Raw genomic sequence first — 14,967 nt, forward strand, 5'->3', positions numbered from 1 at the left:
TTTCACAGGTTCTTTGGTCATTCTTTTTATTATTTTTTTAAAATATTTTTTGAGACAGGGTTTTCACTCCCATTGCCCAGGCTGCAGTGTAGTGGCCTGATCTCGGCTCACTGCAACCTCTGCATCCTGGGCTCAAACAATGCTCCTGCCTCAGCCTTCTGAGTGGCTGGGACTACAGGAGCACGCCACTGCACCCAGCTAATTTTTGTATTTTTTTAATAGAGACAGGGGTTTCACCATGTTGCTTAGGCTGGTCTCGAACTCCTGAGCTCAAGGGATCCACACAACTCAGCCTCCCAAAGTGCTGGGATTACAGGCATGAGTCACCACGCCTAGCCTGGTCATTCTTTTCAGTTGTTGTTTATATCCTTAACCCACTTTTTCCATTGGTGGTTTTTTTTTCTTATAAGTTTTAAGGGTCCTTATATATTCAAGACACTGATATTTTGTCTGTTTTATATGTACAAACATCCCTAGTCTGTGGCTTGTCTCTTCCCCTCCTGTATGGTGTTTATATAGCTTCTTCATTTCATAGTAGGATAACAGATGATACAGAGTTGGGTACAGTGGAGCCAGGGATTCAAAATAGTGATGGTAGCATCTTCTGACCAAGCATTGCGTGGAGATTGGAACACAGGCTTGGGTACTGGTCATGATTCTTCCATCGCTGAGTATCCTTGGAGAGGTGCCATCATGTCTATCTCAGGTTCCTCCTCTGTACATGGGATGGTTGGAGTAGATGGTCTCCCTAAGCGCCTTCCCAGATGTAAGGTTTTCCAACACTGAGTGAAGGTCTTATGCATCAAGCAGGCAATGGTAGGACCTATGTGGAAGAGCCCAACTTGTAGGAAGCCTGTGCTGCTTTCCTGACTCCCCCGGGGGTAATCACATTGTCCTCTGTGTACCCACAGTACTTGCTCACATTGCTACCATCATACTCATCACATTATGCAATTATTGGTGCCTTTTCCATTTGTCTTTCTGACTAGATTGCAAGCCTCTTCGAGAGCACAGTTGCCTTTAGAATATCCCCAGCACCTCCCATAGCTCCTGACTCAGGGAAAATCCTCAGTAAATGTTTGATGGATGAGAGTGGGAGCATGGGAAAGACAGGAGGGAGGGAGGAAAGAGGAGCCTGCAGAGGTACACTCAGTGAACACAACCAAACACAGCACGGTTACTCAAACAGTTAAACATCTGAAAAAAGGACCATCAGCAGATACTGTTGTAGCTCTTTTACAAGTGGAGTCAGTTTTTCAAGATCATACAGGAAAACAGTGGTGTACTGAATAATGGAAACCAATAATCTCTGATTCTTAATCTAATATTCCAAATAATATAGGCTGCAGTCTCATTATTTTAGCAAAAATAAACTAGATTTTTGAATTGAATTCATTTCCATTCTTTTATGCAACAGAAATATATTCCTTATAATTTTGAGCCTTTCTCTACTGACATGCTGAAAGATTAAAAGGAGAGTCTCTAAGCTTTAAGACCTTTCATAACTGTGATCTATATAATATCAGAGATGGAAGTACTTAAATAATTCTCTCTTAGCTAGCTATAATTCAATTTCCTGCTTGTAGTAAACACAGAAAGCAAACCAGATTTATGCAATAAAAGTGCTCTTGTTGTCATGACAACAGGAAAAAGCAACAAGAGGAAAAATCTTAGCTCTTAGGAATGGCCTTTCACAAGGTGTCAGCGCCCATTAACCATGGTCAATGCCCTGTCCTTCATTTAGTTTTGCCTTTGCACAGCTTTCTTCGCTGCTGCAAATGTAATCCAATTTTCTCAGCTGCATATTAGCCTCAGGAAAGGCAAAGCAAATTTTGATCAGGGCTCTTTATCCTTTCCTGGGGGTAATCCACTATCTGTTCATCTTGAAAAACTGCCCAATGTCTTCTAGCTCCTACTCTAACTTATTTTTGGCAATTTATTATGCCAGTATCTCTGAGTTTGTTTTTATTATGACTAGTAAGAACATTATTAAATAATAAAAAGGTTAAGTGGATTGCAAAAGCCAGGCCAGGAATAAAATGAGGGTGTGGAGATGAACAGTGAAGTGGGATAATCATGGCAGTGATACATCTGTTCTGCCAGTCCAGTGTCAGCCTCAACAAACACCAGCTTCCAGACCAGCTCTAATATTGGTGATCTCATGGATGTACATCTCAGAACAATGGGCAGTTGGCGAGTTGCTGACTAATGGAGTTATCCATTACATGGTTTCTTTGGAACAATCCTTTCCAAAGTCTAGTCCCCACCCATGTACATCAGAATCCCCCAGCAGCTTGCTAAAAATTTATATTTTTAAGTTCTATTCTTGATTTGCCAAGTCACAAATGCTGGGGGTTGACTTGAGGGATTTGCTTTGCTAAAAAGCACACTAAAATTTGAAAATCTTTGCCTTAGATCAAAGTGTGAAAAAAAAGATTGAAGGAAATCCCATCTGACATTAAGTACTTAAGAAGGGAGGAGGAGGTTGCATCTTAGGTGAAAAAAGGGAGGCAGACAAGTTCCTTAGGTTTTATCTCAGTTCTGACTGCTATAGCTTTTAAGCTGGACCAAAGTGTGCTCTAAAAACACATGCTATATAATGCTGGTGAGTGTCTGTATTACAGCCTCAAAAGTGAGCCTGCTTCTAAGCTAATGCATTCTGCCAGGCACTAAGGATGCCAAAGATGAAGTTTGCAGCTTCCTAGAAGAGCCATGCAGGTAAACTAGCAGTTTAAATATCATGTGGTTCACAATGAGAGGCAATTTTACACCCACTAGTATGGCTATATTAAAAAAAAAAAAAAAAGGTAGTGACAAGTGTTGGCAAGGATGTAGAGAAACTAGAGCCCTTATATATTGCTTGCTAGGCAAATCACTGGAATGTAAAATGATGTACCTCTTTGGAAAACATTTTGGCAGTTCCACAAAAAGTGAAACATAGAGTTACTGTGTCTCCCAGCAATTCTACTCGTAGGCATATGCCCAAAAGAATGGAAAATATATGTTCATACAAAAATTTGTATACAAATGTTCACAGAAACATTGTTTATAATAGCTAAAAAGTGAAAACAACCCAAATGTCCATCAACTGAAGAATGGATAAACAGGATGTGGTATGTGCATGCAATGGAATATTATTTAGTAATAAAAAGGAATGAAGTACTGATACATGCTACAACATGAATGAACCTTAAAAACATTATGCTAAGGAAATAAGCCAGATACAGAAGGACACATTGTTCCATTTATTTGAAATATAGGCAAAGCTGTAAAGACAGAAATTAGGTTAGTGGTTGCCAGGGATTGGGGGAAGGAAGGAATGAGGAGTGACTGCCAATGAATACAGGTTTCTTTTTGGGGTGAGAAAAATATTAGAATTAAAGAGTGATGATGGTTGCACAACTTGCTGAATATATTAAAAACTACTGAATTGTGTACTTTAAAAGAATGAATTATGTGATGTATGAATTATATTTCAATTTAAGTGATAAAAGAAATGGCCAAGAAAAAATAATACAGTTGACTACATTTTAAGGATGCTATGTGTGGTAGAGATACCATATAGAGGTAATCAAAGGCCACACAGCACACCCACAAAAGGAAAGGACACCACTTATTTGGTAGGGTAGGAAAATGTTAGGGAAGACTTCCTAAAGGAAGACTTTAAGAATGAGGAAGATATCCAAGGCCAGTCAACACTGGGGACATAACCTTTTTGAGAAACAGTAATTGGACATGACAAGACAGTGGAGGGTTGGTAGACAAAGAAACTAGAGACGAAGGCACGGAAGACATCAAGAAGACGCTTGAGGGATTCAAATCCGTGGAGAAAGGGTGAACTTTTAAGTAAGCGATGTTGGAATAACTGGAGAACTGTATGAAACAAAGATAAAATTGCAATCACTCCTGATACCACATGCAAGTATTGATTGCAAAGGGATTAGAGGTTTAAATAATTTTTTAGGATGAAACCATAGAATACTAAAAGAAAGTATGAGCAAATTCTTCAGTAACGGGGAATGGTGAAAACTTCCTTGACTGTGACTAAAAATTCAGGAAAAAGATTGAGAAATTTGACAACTTGAATCTAATGATGCCTCTAGATCTACCTACCAGTTTGCAGGCAATACAGGAGATCAATAAAACCTGTTCAATGACACTGCGGGGTGCAATCCACAAAATCTGGAACGTGGGTTCTTCTACAGATTTGTAATGCTGTTTTGTGAGCTGCTTTCTTTAACAAATAAGTGTCCCAAAAAAGGAGAGAGGGGTACCCTTTACATTAAAAGAGACTCAAAAGACATATGAACCAACTACAGTGTATGGGTCTTGTTTGTGCCCAATTCTTTTTAACTGGAAAAAAATTTTGAAACAATTGAAAAAATTCAAACACTATGTGGATGTTAGTAATTGTTAGGATTATTAATTTTATCAAGTGGGATAATGGTGTTGTATTTAAGTTCAAAAGAGAAGGCTTCGTGTCTTAGAGATATAGACTGAACTGTGGTGCGGATAAATGACACAGTCTTTGGTGTGCACCTCTTTTTTTTTTTTTTTTTTTTTTTGAGAGGGAGTTTCACTCTTTGTTGCCCAGGCTGGAATGCAATGGCACAATCTTGGCTCACTGAAACCTCTGCCTCCTGGGTTCAAGCAATTCTCCTGCCTCAGCCTCCCGAGTAGCTGGGATTACAGGCATGTGCCACCACGTCCTGCTAATTTTGTATTTTGAGTAGAGACTGGGTTTCTCCATGTTGGTCAGGCTGGTCTCAAACTCCCAACCTCAGGTGATCCACCCGCCTCAGCCTGCCAAAGTGCTGGGATTACAGACACGAGCCATCGCGGCCGGCATGGTGTGTACTTTCAAATAATCCAGTGGTGGGGGTGTATGGGAAATAGGAGGTATAAATGAAATAAAATACATTTGTTAGTAATTATTAAAACTGGATAATAAGCACATGAGCACTCATTATAGTATTCTTGTTACGTTGGGGTAAATCCAAAAATTCTTCAGAGCCACGGAAGGCCTTTTCAACAGGGGAATGAGGAATGACAGATGAAACTGCCCTTCTAGCAAGTGCAGCCCTGGAGTCGGAAGATTAGACAGGGGGCTGCCAAGGAGGATCACTGTGATGCAGGACTGAGCTATGAGAGTGTCACTGGGGGTGGAGGGGAGGATCTGGGTGTGAACAGTATTAAGGACATAGAAGCAAAGGAAACAAAGAAGCGGGAATCAAGGATGAAGCTCCAGTTTCAGGCTTAGATGAATGGCTGCATGGTGGGGCCATTCAACAATCAAGGGAATTCAGAAGAAATTAAAGTTAAGAGTGAAGGGAGTGATCATTCCATTTCAGATGCTTTGAGTGTGAGGTGCCTGTGGAAGATTCAGAGCTTAAGAAAGAGGTCTCACTAGAGATATGGTGGCAATTTTCAGCTGCAGCATAATTTCCATGGAAACATGTAGAGTGTAGGCACAAGAAAACTCTCCCTTCAGAGCAAGCACTTCCTATCAAATTAGTAAGTTACTCTTGGGCTATTTTAACATTTAATAAGCAATGCAGTGGCTTAAGGAGAATGATATGAGAACCAAATGGCAGTATATGACATCTACGCTATTCTGTTTCCTCCTAATTTCCATTTTGAATGTGCGATAGATCATTAGGGCTTAATTGCAGGATTTTCTTGTTTCATTTTCTTTCTTCTAATAAAGAAGTTTTCAAGAGAATACTAAGGCATCAGAAAAACAAAATCTCATGTGGAAGATTAAATCTTGTTGTTGTTGTTTTCACCCTATCTCTCTTCTATTTTGTTCTCTTCCATGTTGCCTATGGTATTACAAAAATTGAAAGAAGGCCAGGTGTGGTGGCTCACACCTGTAATCCCAGCACTTTGGGAGGCTGAGGTGGGCAGATCACTTGAGGTCAGGAGTTCGAGACCAGCCTGGCCAACATGGTGAAACCCCGTATCTACTAAAAATACAAAAATTAGCCGGGCATGGTGGTGCACACCTGTAATCCCAGCTACTTGGGAAGCTGAGGCACGAGGATTCCTTGAACCCGGGAGGTTGCAGTGAGCCGAGATCATGCCACTGCACTCCAACCTAGGCGACAGAGGGAGACTCTGTTTCAAGAAAGAAAAAAACAAAAGAAAGAAAGAAAACACTAACACCATCTAGATCCAAAGTCATGTTCACTTTCCTGTCTTTAAAATAACCATAATAGGGTTAAATTCTTGGATTGATATGCATGTATTCAGAAAGACCTATGGAGTTACTGATATAAAAAAGCATTTTGTGTCAAGGATTGATTTATACCTTAGAGCAAGGGGAAGAGAAGAATACTCAGTCCTGTGATATCTGTTGCTGGGGAAGCGTCATGATTTATTGTTGGTGGGAGCATCAGGCCATCTGTTAGGCTTTAATAAAGTGTGGTCATAACATTTTGATTTGAAACACAGAATGATTTACCAACCCAAAATTAAAGTTTTTCAGCAATTGAAGGTCTCATAGGATTTGTTTTTGAAGGAGGGTGGCTTTGTGTGTGTTGTTTTATTTTTAGATATTTGTATCTTTAGTATTTATATTCAAATAAGAAGAAAAACACATCAGTATCTTTCTTCTTCTGTTCTGGGTTCATTCTCAAAATCTTGTGTCGCCTGCTCCGTGCAAACTCCTCAGCTTGCTGTTTGAAGGCTTTATAATTTGGTCTCATCTAAAATTAACTGAATCAAAATTTTAGCAGGTTGGATTTAGGTATCATTTAAAAAAATTCTTCCCATCCAATTTCAATGTGCAATGAAGGTTGAGACCTACTCTGGTTAAAATACGAATGAAGAGAAACAACTGAGGCATTTGGATTACCTATCATGAGAAGCAAATATCAGAAATTAAAGTGTTTCTGAACCTCATAGGGCAACTATGGTGTGTGTGCATGCGTGTGTGTGTGTGTGCGTGCATGCGTGTGCACGTTTTGCATTACCTCTTTCTCCCCTGCCATGCAGGTGACCGCCGTGAGGGTGTATGTGAACAGTTCCTCTGAGAATCTCAACTACCCGGTCCTTGTGGTGGTTCGTCAGCAGAAAGAGGTGCTGTCCTGGCAGGTTCCTCTGCTCTTCCAAGGACTGTAAGTGGGTTTTCTTCCAGGCAACTTCACTACATTTGGTTTTCTTCAATGTCCTAGAACTTAATTGATCTTTGCCCTAATGAAAGGAAAAATCAGACGTTTGGAATGTCGAGGCATTCTGCCTACAAAGTGCAAATAATGATCATGGTGCACTCTCTGACCTGTTCTCTCTGTTCAATTTTTAGATGAGCAGTCTACCTAGATTGGCAACACCTAGAAGAGCTTTTACCATTTTAAAAACATACTATGATACTCTGTAGCTTTTGGGTACTGGGTCAACCAATAGCCCTGCAATGGGCTATGTCCAGCAGTTAACATAAATGAGTAACTCTTCCCCTGTTCTTCAAAATGCCCATCGTGTGTCTGCATTCTTCATTCAATAATATTTATCGAACACTATTAAGTGGTGGGTGCTGGAGATGCAGCAGTGAAAAAACAGCAACGTGCCTGCCCTCCTTGAGTTTCTATTTTTGCAGGGGAGAAGTGTATAAGATACTACTGCATTAATAAAAAAAAACTTGCAAGGCATGCAAAATGCATGCATAACATTATTTTTAAAGGTTGAAGAACTCGAGGACTGAAATACTGACTCTGATAGCTTTGACCTGGACTCCAGGGCTTTCCTGACTCTCTCTTTTAGCAATAGTTTGAAGAGTAGAAAATGGGAATCAGCTGGTTGTTCTATCAGGACAGTTTCCCCCTCAAATTGGATATTTATTCCTCATTGAATTAGGAGAATGGCTTAGCATAATGTAGATGCCGCTTAAGTGAATTAGTCAGCACAGAACAGTCCTCACATCCCTGCTATTATATCATACAACCCAATGCCAACAACACTAGTTCTAAAATTGCTGTTGATAGTTCCAGTTTAAAATTCAAAACATAAGGACTTGAAAACAAATTTGGAGAGAAGCAAAATGAGATAGGCTCCTTTCCCCACTCATTCACTGAGTCTCTTTCTTGTTCTTGTTTATTTTTTTTCCCCTATATTGGTTGCTTCAGATACCAGAGGAGCTACAACTACCAAGAAGTGAGCCGCACCTTATGCCCCTCAGAAGCAACCAACGAGACGGGCCCTTTGGAGCAACTGATATTTGTAGATGTAGCATCCATGGCACCCCTGGGTGCCCAGTACAAACTGCTAGTTACCAAGCTCAAGCACTTCCAGCTCCAGTAAGTGGGACTTTCTCTGTTTATGTGTCTGTGCTTCCTGTGCTTGTGGATGCTCAATTTATCTTCCATCCTTACAGACTGGGACTGTCGAAGGAAATTACCCACTTAGCGTATGATTTTAGCACCTACCGAACTCTCCTTCCCATAACTGAGCAGCAGGGCCTTCATCTATACAAAAGAGTGGGAGTGCAGAAGGTGAGAGTGGCTGACCTCATAGGTGAATCTGTTTTCAGGGATCAGTGTGAGGGTCCTGTCCAACCTGAAGTCCAGGCAAGAATGACTGGTGACTAAATACTTTTGTATTCCCAACCGGTGCCACACTCCTGAAGGAAGTTTTGTTTTAGTTCTAGGGAAGACATTAAGCTACTTTTCTTGTCCTTATTATTACTCCTGCTTTCTCCTTCCAGGTTAGTAACATAGGTAGGAATGCCGCTTTGTCCTTTCTTGGTGTGACTAGTATTGTTTTCCCCCTGTTTTTTAAAAAACTAAAATAAACAGGCAAGCTCATTGAAAAAATAAGCATGAGACTTGCACACTTCACTAAAGAAGCTACCCAAATAGTAAAAAAAAAAAAAAAAAAAAAAAAAAAAACACAACCTCATTAGCTATAAGAAATGTAAATTAAAACCATAATGGGATTCCATTACAACTACCAAATTGCTATAATTTGAAAGGCCTATATTCCACTCCTTTGATCTATACCCAACTCCTAGATATCTAATTGTGGTATTCATTCAGTGGGATACTATGCAAAAATAAAAATGAACAAACTATTGCTATACCCAACAACATGGATGCATCTCACAATGTTGAGAAATAGAAGACAGGCCGGGCACGGTGGCTCACGCCTGTAATCCCAGCACCTTGGGAGGCTAAGGCAGGTGGATCACCTGAGGTCAGGAGAGCGAGACCAGCCCGACCAACATGGTGAAACCCCGTCTGTACTAAAAATACAAAAAAAAAAATTAGCTGGGCAGGGTGGCAGGCGCCTGTAGTCCCAGCTAATCCGGAGGCTGAGGCAGGAGAATGCTTGAGCCCAGGAGGGGGAGGTTGCAGTGAGCCAAGATCATGCCATGCACTCCAGCCTGGGTGACAGAGTGAGACGCCGTCTCAAAAAAAAAAAAAAAAAAAAAAAAAAACAGAGGCCAGACAAAAGGAAAGTATGCTATTTTATTCCATTTATATAAAATTTACAGGCAGGCAAAACTATTCTGTGACGTTAGAAGTCAGAATAGTGGTGCCTTTGGGGAGGATAGAAGTGCATGGCTATGTTTGATGATAATTTATTCAAATATATACTTATAACTGCACACTTTTCTATAATACATGTTTGTTATATTTCAATTAAAAAGTTAATTTTTAAAAAAATCAGAATATTTCAAAATCGCACATGTCACTGTTTTCCAGCTTATTTTTCTGATCAGAATGTTTGGCTCTACAGTAAAGTTCTCCTTAAATTTAAGGCAGTTTATAAAGACATCTGTAGCCAGTAGAGTTGCTAATGGGATTCAAATATTTATCTTGGTCTTCTCTACACTCTTTGACATAGTGTTACACCCATACAGAAACATGGACAGATAAATGAATGAATGGTCAGAAGGATGGAGAAGTAGTCACAGTATTTTTTCTCAAGTCCCTCCATTAATTCTGGTGTTGGAAAAGGTGACATGATAATTTTAAGAGCAAAGAACACTCATCCTCCACAAAAACAAGGAGAAAAAGATTCTCTGGTGAATAAGATCCACCCAGAGCGATTAAATCAGAGGCCCTAGGGGAGAGGTTTGGGCACTGGTAAATTGTTTGAAGTTCCCCAGGTGTTTCTAATGTGCAGTCAGAGTTGAGAACCACTACCCTAAAGCAATTTCTAAATATAGTGCTTCAGTTTAATTTAATATATATATTTTGAATCCGAGTCTTTCTTTGTCACCAGGCTGGAGTGCAATGGCACGATCTCAGCTCACTGCAACCTCCATCTCCTGGGTTCAAGCGATTCTTGTGCCTCAGCCTCCCAAGTAGCTGGGATTACAGGTGTGTGCCACACTCCCGGCTAATTTTTGTATTTTTAGTAGAGACGGGATTTGACCATGTTGCCCAGGCTGGTCTCGAACCCCTGGGACTCAAGCGATCCACCCGCCTCAGCCTCCCAAAATGCTGGTATTACAGGCATGAGCAACCGTGCTTGGCCTAATTTAATAATTTAAAAATCTACTTGTGATATTTAACCATATGGGAATACACATTTGATGGGAGTGATAACATGTTATAGTACTTGCATAGAGTGCAGTTTGAACTGCAGAGAAGCCCTGCTTTTATCAACTGATCTCTGTCTTTAATCAATCAATCAAGTGTCACAAGTGGCAGTGTCACTTGGTGGTAGCATATTTGAATTGTGGGAATGGTCTTCTGTAAGCTTAATTAGAACCTTTTGAGAACTGAATGCTGTGAAAATAAAGTCATAAGGTCACAACTGTAGCGAGTGTTAATGAATTATATGCATGCTGATAAAATTGCAAATCTATTCCCTCATGTTGTTTTCTGTTTTTACCTCATAATATGACTTAGCCTCAGCAACCAGACTTTAAAAGCATTTCAAAATCACACATTTACACACCAGCCTGGCTGGTGACCTGGAAATCCAAAGGATGATGGTAGTGGGGAAATGCTGAGGATTGTGATGAGAACTGGGCTCAGGAATTGAGAGAAACACTGAAGAAGTAATTTGAAATCTCTAAGATCGAAGTTTCTATTGTACGGTTTTGCATGGCAGACTATAATGTACATAGAACACATTTTGGGAATTTTTTTCCCCTAGAATCATACGTTTTAAGAACTGAAGGACCTTTGGGAATCTAATCCACCTGCCTCATTTTAACAGATGAGCAAACTGCTGCCCAGAGAAGTTAAGTGACTTGTTCAAATTCACACAGCTAGGAAAGGGCAAAATCAAGGCTAAATTGTACTTCTGACTCCCAGTCCTGCACTCTTCTCACTATGACAAGCTATTTCTACTTTCTATTTAAAACTCTCCTCCCAGTGGTTTGTGTTTCTCTAAATATGTTTCTCAATTCCTTGAAACATTTACTTAAATCCAGCTTTACTAGCAGAGCACAGTGGCTTCTGCCTGTAATCCCAGCTACTCAGGAGGCTGAGGCAGGAGGATGACTTAAGTCCAGGAGTTAAGACTAGCCTAGGCAACATAGTCTCTAAAAAAACAAAAACCAAAAAAATTCACCAGACATGATGGTGTGCACTTGTAGATCCAGTTACTCAGGAAGTTGAGGCAAGAGGACTGATTGAGCCCAGGAGTTTGAGGCTCTTTTTAGCCACAATTGTGCCACTGCACTCTAGGCTGAGCAACAAAACGAGACCCCATCTCTACAAAATTCCTTTAAAATTAAAACAACTCTGCTTTAAAGCATTACTCCCTGCCATCTACCTATCCTCTGCACACGCACACACACAACTGCGCCACTACTCTTTCTCTACACTCCAGTGCCTAGGCGTTTAGTGTTGCTAGAGTGTGAAATTGCAGGCAGGCAACAGCAGATGGCCACAGAAACAGGCAAGCATGTGATCATGGGGTAGGAGGATCTTAGGAAGGGTCATTAGGAAATTTAAACAGGCCAGGCGCAGTGGCTCACGTCTGAAATACCAGCACTTTGGGAGATCAAGGCGGGCACATCACCTGAGGTCAGGAGTTCACGACAAACCTGGCCAACATGGTGATACTCCATCTCTACTAAAAAAAAACAAAAAATAGCCGGGCGTGGTGGCACACGCCTGTAATCCCAGCCACCTGGGGGGCTGAGGCAGAAGAATCATTTGAACCGGGGAGGCGAAGGTTGCAGTGAGCCGAGATATTACACCACTGCACCCAGCGTGGGCCATAGAGAAAGACTCCGTCTCACCAAAAAAAAAAAAAAAAAAAAAAAATTAAACAGTTGTCTATATTGTGTATGGAGAATGGATGTGAAGAGGACAAAACAGGATGCAGAGAAGTTAGAAGGCTGATGCAGTGGTCAAAATAAATAATGAGGAGGTGAATTGAAATATCAGGGGAGGCGAAATTGCTGAAATTTGATTAGATATGAGGGAAAAAGAAAAGAGAGAGTCATTAATGCCAATGTGGCTTGTAGATGGTGGGGCCACTAAGAGAAAATGAGAATTTTGATAAGAAAAAGAATAGATGATAGCTTCACTTTGGGACAGGTTGAGTTTGAAGTACAGATATCTGGCGAAGTGTTGGATGTATACTAATATGACACTTAGGGGAGAGGGAGAGCTCTGAGTTAGGCAGGCTAGTGCAGTCTTGATGAACCCATCAAGAAACCTGGTCCACATGATGCCTGGGCAAGACAGGGTTACAGGAGATAGGGCTGGAGAAACAGGCAGTGCCCAACTTTGATCTTTAAGATGTTGGATGCTAGACTATGGAGTGAAACTTCATCTTTCAGGTTATGGGAGCCATTAAAGGATTGTGAGCAACAGGATAGCATTCAGAGATCTGATTTCTAGAGATGACATGAGTGGCAGTGTGGAAGAGGAATTACAGAGAGGAAAGATGAGGGACAAATAGGCAAATGAAAAGTTATTTGAATGGGGAAGAATAAAAAATGATTAGAACTTGAATGTGTATGGCAGCAACAAGGTTGTAAGGGAGAAAACAAGTCAAATAGTACACATGGAGATAATTCATAATTCAGCAAATATATGTGGCAGAATCAAATTTATAGTCCTCTATGAATATTTGCAGCCTTCAGCCCTCCCCTAGCCTTCTAAGTAGGGATCTTGAGTCTGTTTTAAGAGGAGAGAGTGTGTGAGTGAGATAGCTCAGCTACCATGCTGTGAAAAGTAATAGATTTTTTGAAGAAATGGGTGGATAAGAGAATTTTAGATGATTTTGCTATATGTCATACTATATAATCACCTTCTGGTATTTTGGAGGAGACTACAATAAAAATTTACATTCCTTTTTTTTTTCTCTCTCTCTCTCTCAATGATGCTGTACTGGGCAAACATGGTGCTTCAGGTGGAGGCAGGTTACTTTTACACTAATAGAATGAGTAGGACCTGGTGATCAATCAAATGTGGAAAGTGATAGAAAGGGGGTAGTCCAAGATGACTCCTAGGGTGATGTCAGAAGTCTGCTGAGGTTTACTGACAAAGGGACATAGTAGGTCAGGATCAGGGAAGTGACAGCACATTCCCTCTTATCATGTTGAATTTGAGGTATTCAAGGGATGGTCAAGTGCAGAAGCCCAGCAGGGGATCACTATTCTGTGACTGAAGCTCAGGAGATGGCCCTGGGCTGGACATAGGGACTTGAGATTCACTGGCATTATTGTGGCATTTACAGCAGCTGGATACACATTTTAAAATGAGTTGATCAAGAACAAGGCTGTGGGTAACATTCTCATTTAAGGGACAGTTTGAGAAACTAAAGCTGTCATAAGGGGCTGAGTAGACACAGCCAGAGGTGTGGGAGAAATCACAGGAGGTTAAGTCACTGGATTTAGTACTTAGATAGTGCTATGGTCTCAATGTCTGCGTTCCCCAAAATTCATATCGAAATCTCCACAGTGATGGTACTCGGAGTTGCGGCCTGTGCGAGGTGATTAGGTTGTGAGAGTGGAGCCCTTGTGAATGGGATTAATACCTTTATGAAAGAGTCCCCCAAAAGGCCCTTTGTCCTTTATACCACATGAGGATGCAGTGAGAAGGCACCATCTATGAGGAAGCAGGCTCTCATCAGACACCTTGCTGTTGAACATCCTAGCCTGTAAAACTGTAACAAATAATAGATTTCCGTTCTTTACAAGTCACTGAATTGACGGTATTTTTGTTATAGCTGCCTGAATAGACTAGGACAGGAGCTGACTGTTTCCCTTAGCAAAGACAATTTCAAGGGAGTGGTGGAGAGAGAATCCTGATAGCAGTGGGTGGAGGAAAGAATGAAAGAGAGATAAACATGGAATACTCCTAAAAGTAGCTGGTTTGTGAAGAGAGGAAGGATACAGCATGACATTAAAGGATGGAGATCCAGGGAAAAGGGAGGCATTTGGGTGGGGTGTTTGTTATTTATTTTGAAAATGGTTGAGACTAGAATATATTTATAAACAAAGAGGTAGAAGGGCAGATTAAATTCATAGGAGAGTTGGATATTTGTAGAAGCAAAGTCCCAGAGTATGATAGAAAGAATGGGAATTTGGTACGTGAGTGCGGAGTTTATACTTAGACCAGAGGAATGAAGGGCGGACGATTCCCAATGACAAGAAGGTGGGTGGGAAAGCTACAGTCCTGAAGGGAGTTCATGGCAGATGGCAGAAGGAGATAACAGGGAATGACATTCTGAAGTTCATAGTTCAGGTGAATAATAGCATATCATTTCCTTCAACAAACAAAGGAGGGGTTTTGAACGTCCACTGTGCTCTGTGCTAGGGGCTTGTTAATCAAGATGTGTAAGATGCTGTGACTCTCACAGTCCTCTCTGGTACTCACCTCAAAAACAAACTACTGAAAGTTTGTCCTGCCTCTCTTTCTACATAGTCTTTCGTCCCATCTCTTTTCTTTTTCTTCTACTTGGTTACTCTCCTGTCTATATTTCTTCTCCCTCTCTCTACCCCGCCCATGGGCCCCTCTCTGCCTCTTCTCCTGACTCCCCTATCTGCACCTCTGT

General features: G+C 40.9%; 1 protein-coding gene across 5 annotated transcripts in view; it reads left to right on the forward strand.

Annotated features, from left to right (window-relative positions):
• Positions 1-14,967, forward strand: part of SIDT1 (SID1 transmembrane family member 1) — a 90,164-nt gene that overhangs the window by 21,299 nt on the left and 53,898 nt on the right. For all 5 annotated transcript variants that reach the window (XM_021934065.2, XM_021934064.2, XM_003893938.5 and 2 more), the window contains exons 2-3: positions 6,997-7,118; positions 8,121-8,291. In XM_021934065.2, the coding sequence (XP_021789757.2) occupies positions 6,997-7,118; positions 8,121-8,291 (293 nt within the window). The remainder of the gene's footprint in view (positions 1-6,996; positions 7,119-8,120; positions 8,292-14,967) is intronic.

This window comes from Papio anubis, chromosome 2 (genome assembly GCF_008728515.1).
Source record: "Papio anubis isolate 15944 chromosome 2, Panubis1.0, whole genome shotgun sequence".
Taxonomy (NCBI): domain Eukaryota; kingdom Metazoa; phylum Chordata; class Mammalia; order Primates; family Cercopithecidae; genus Papio; species Papio anubis.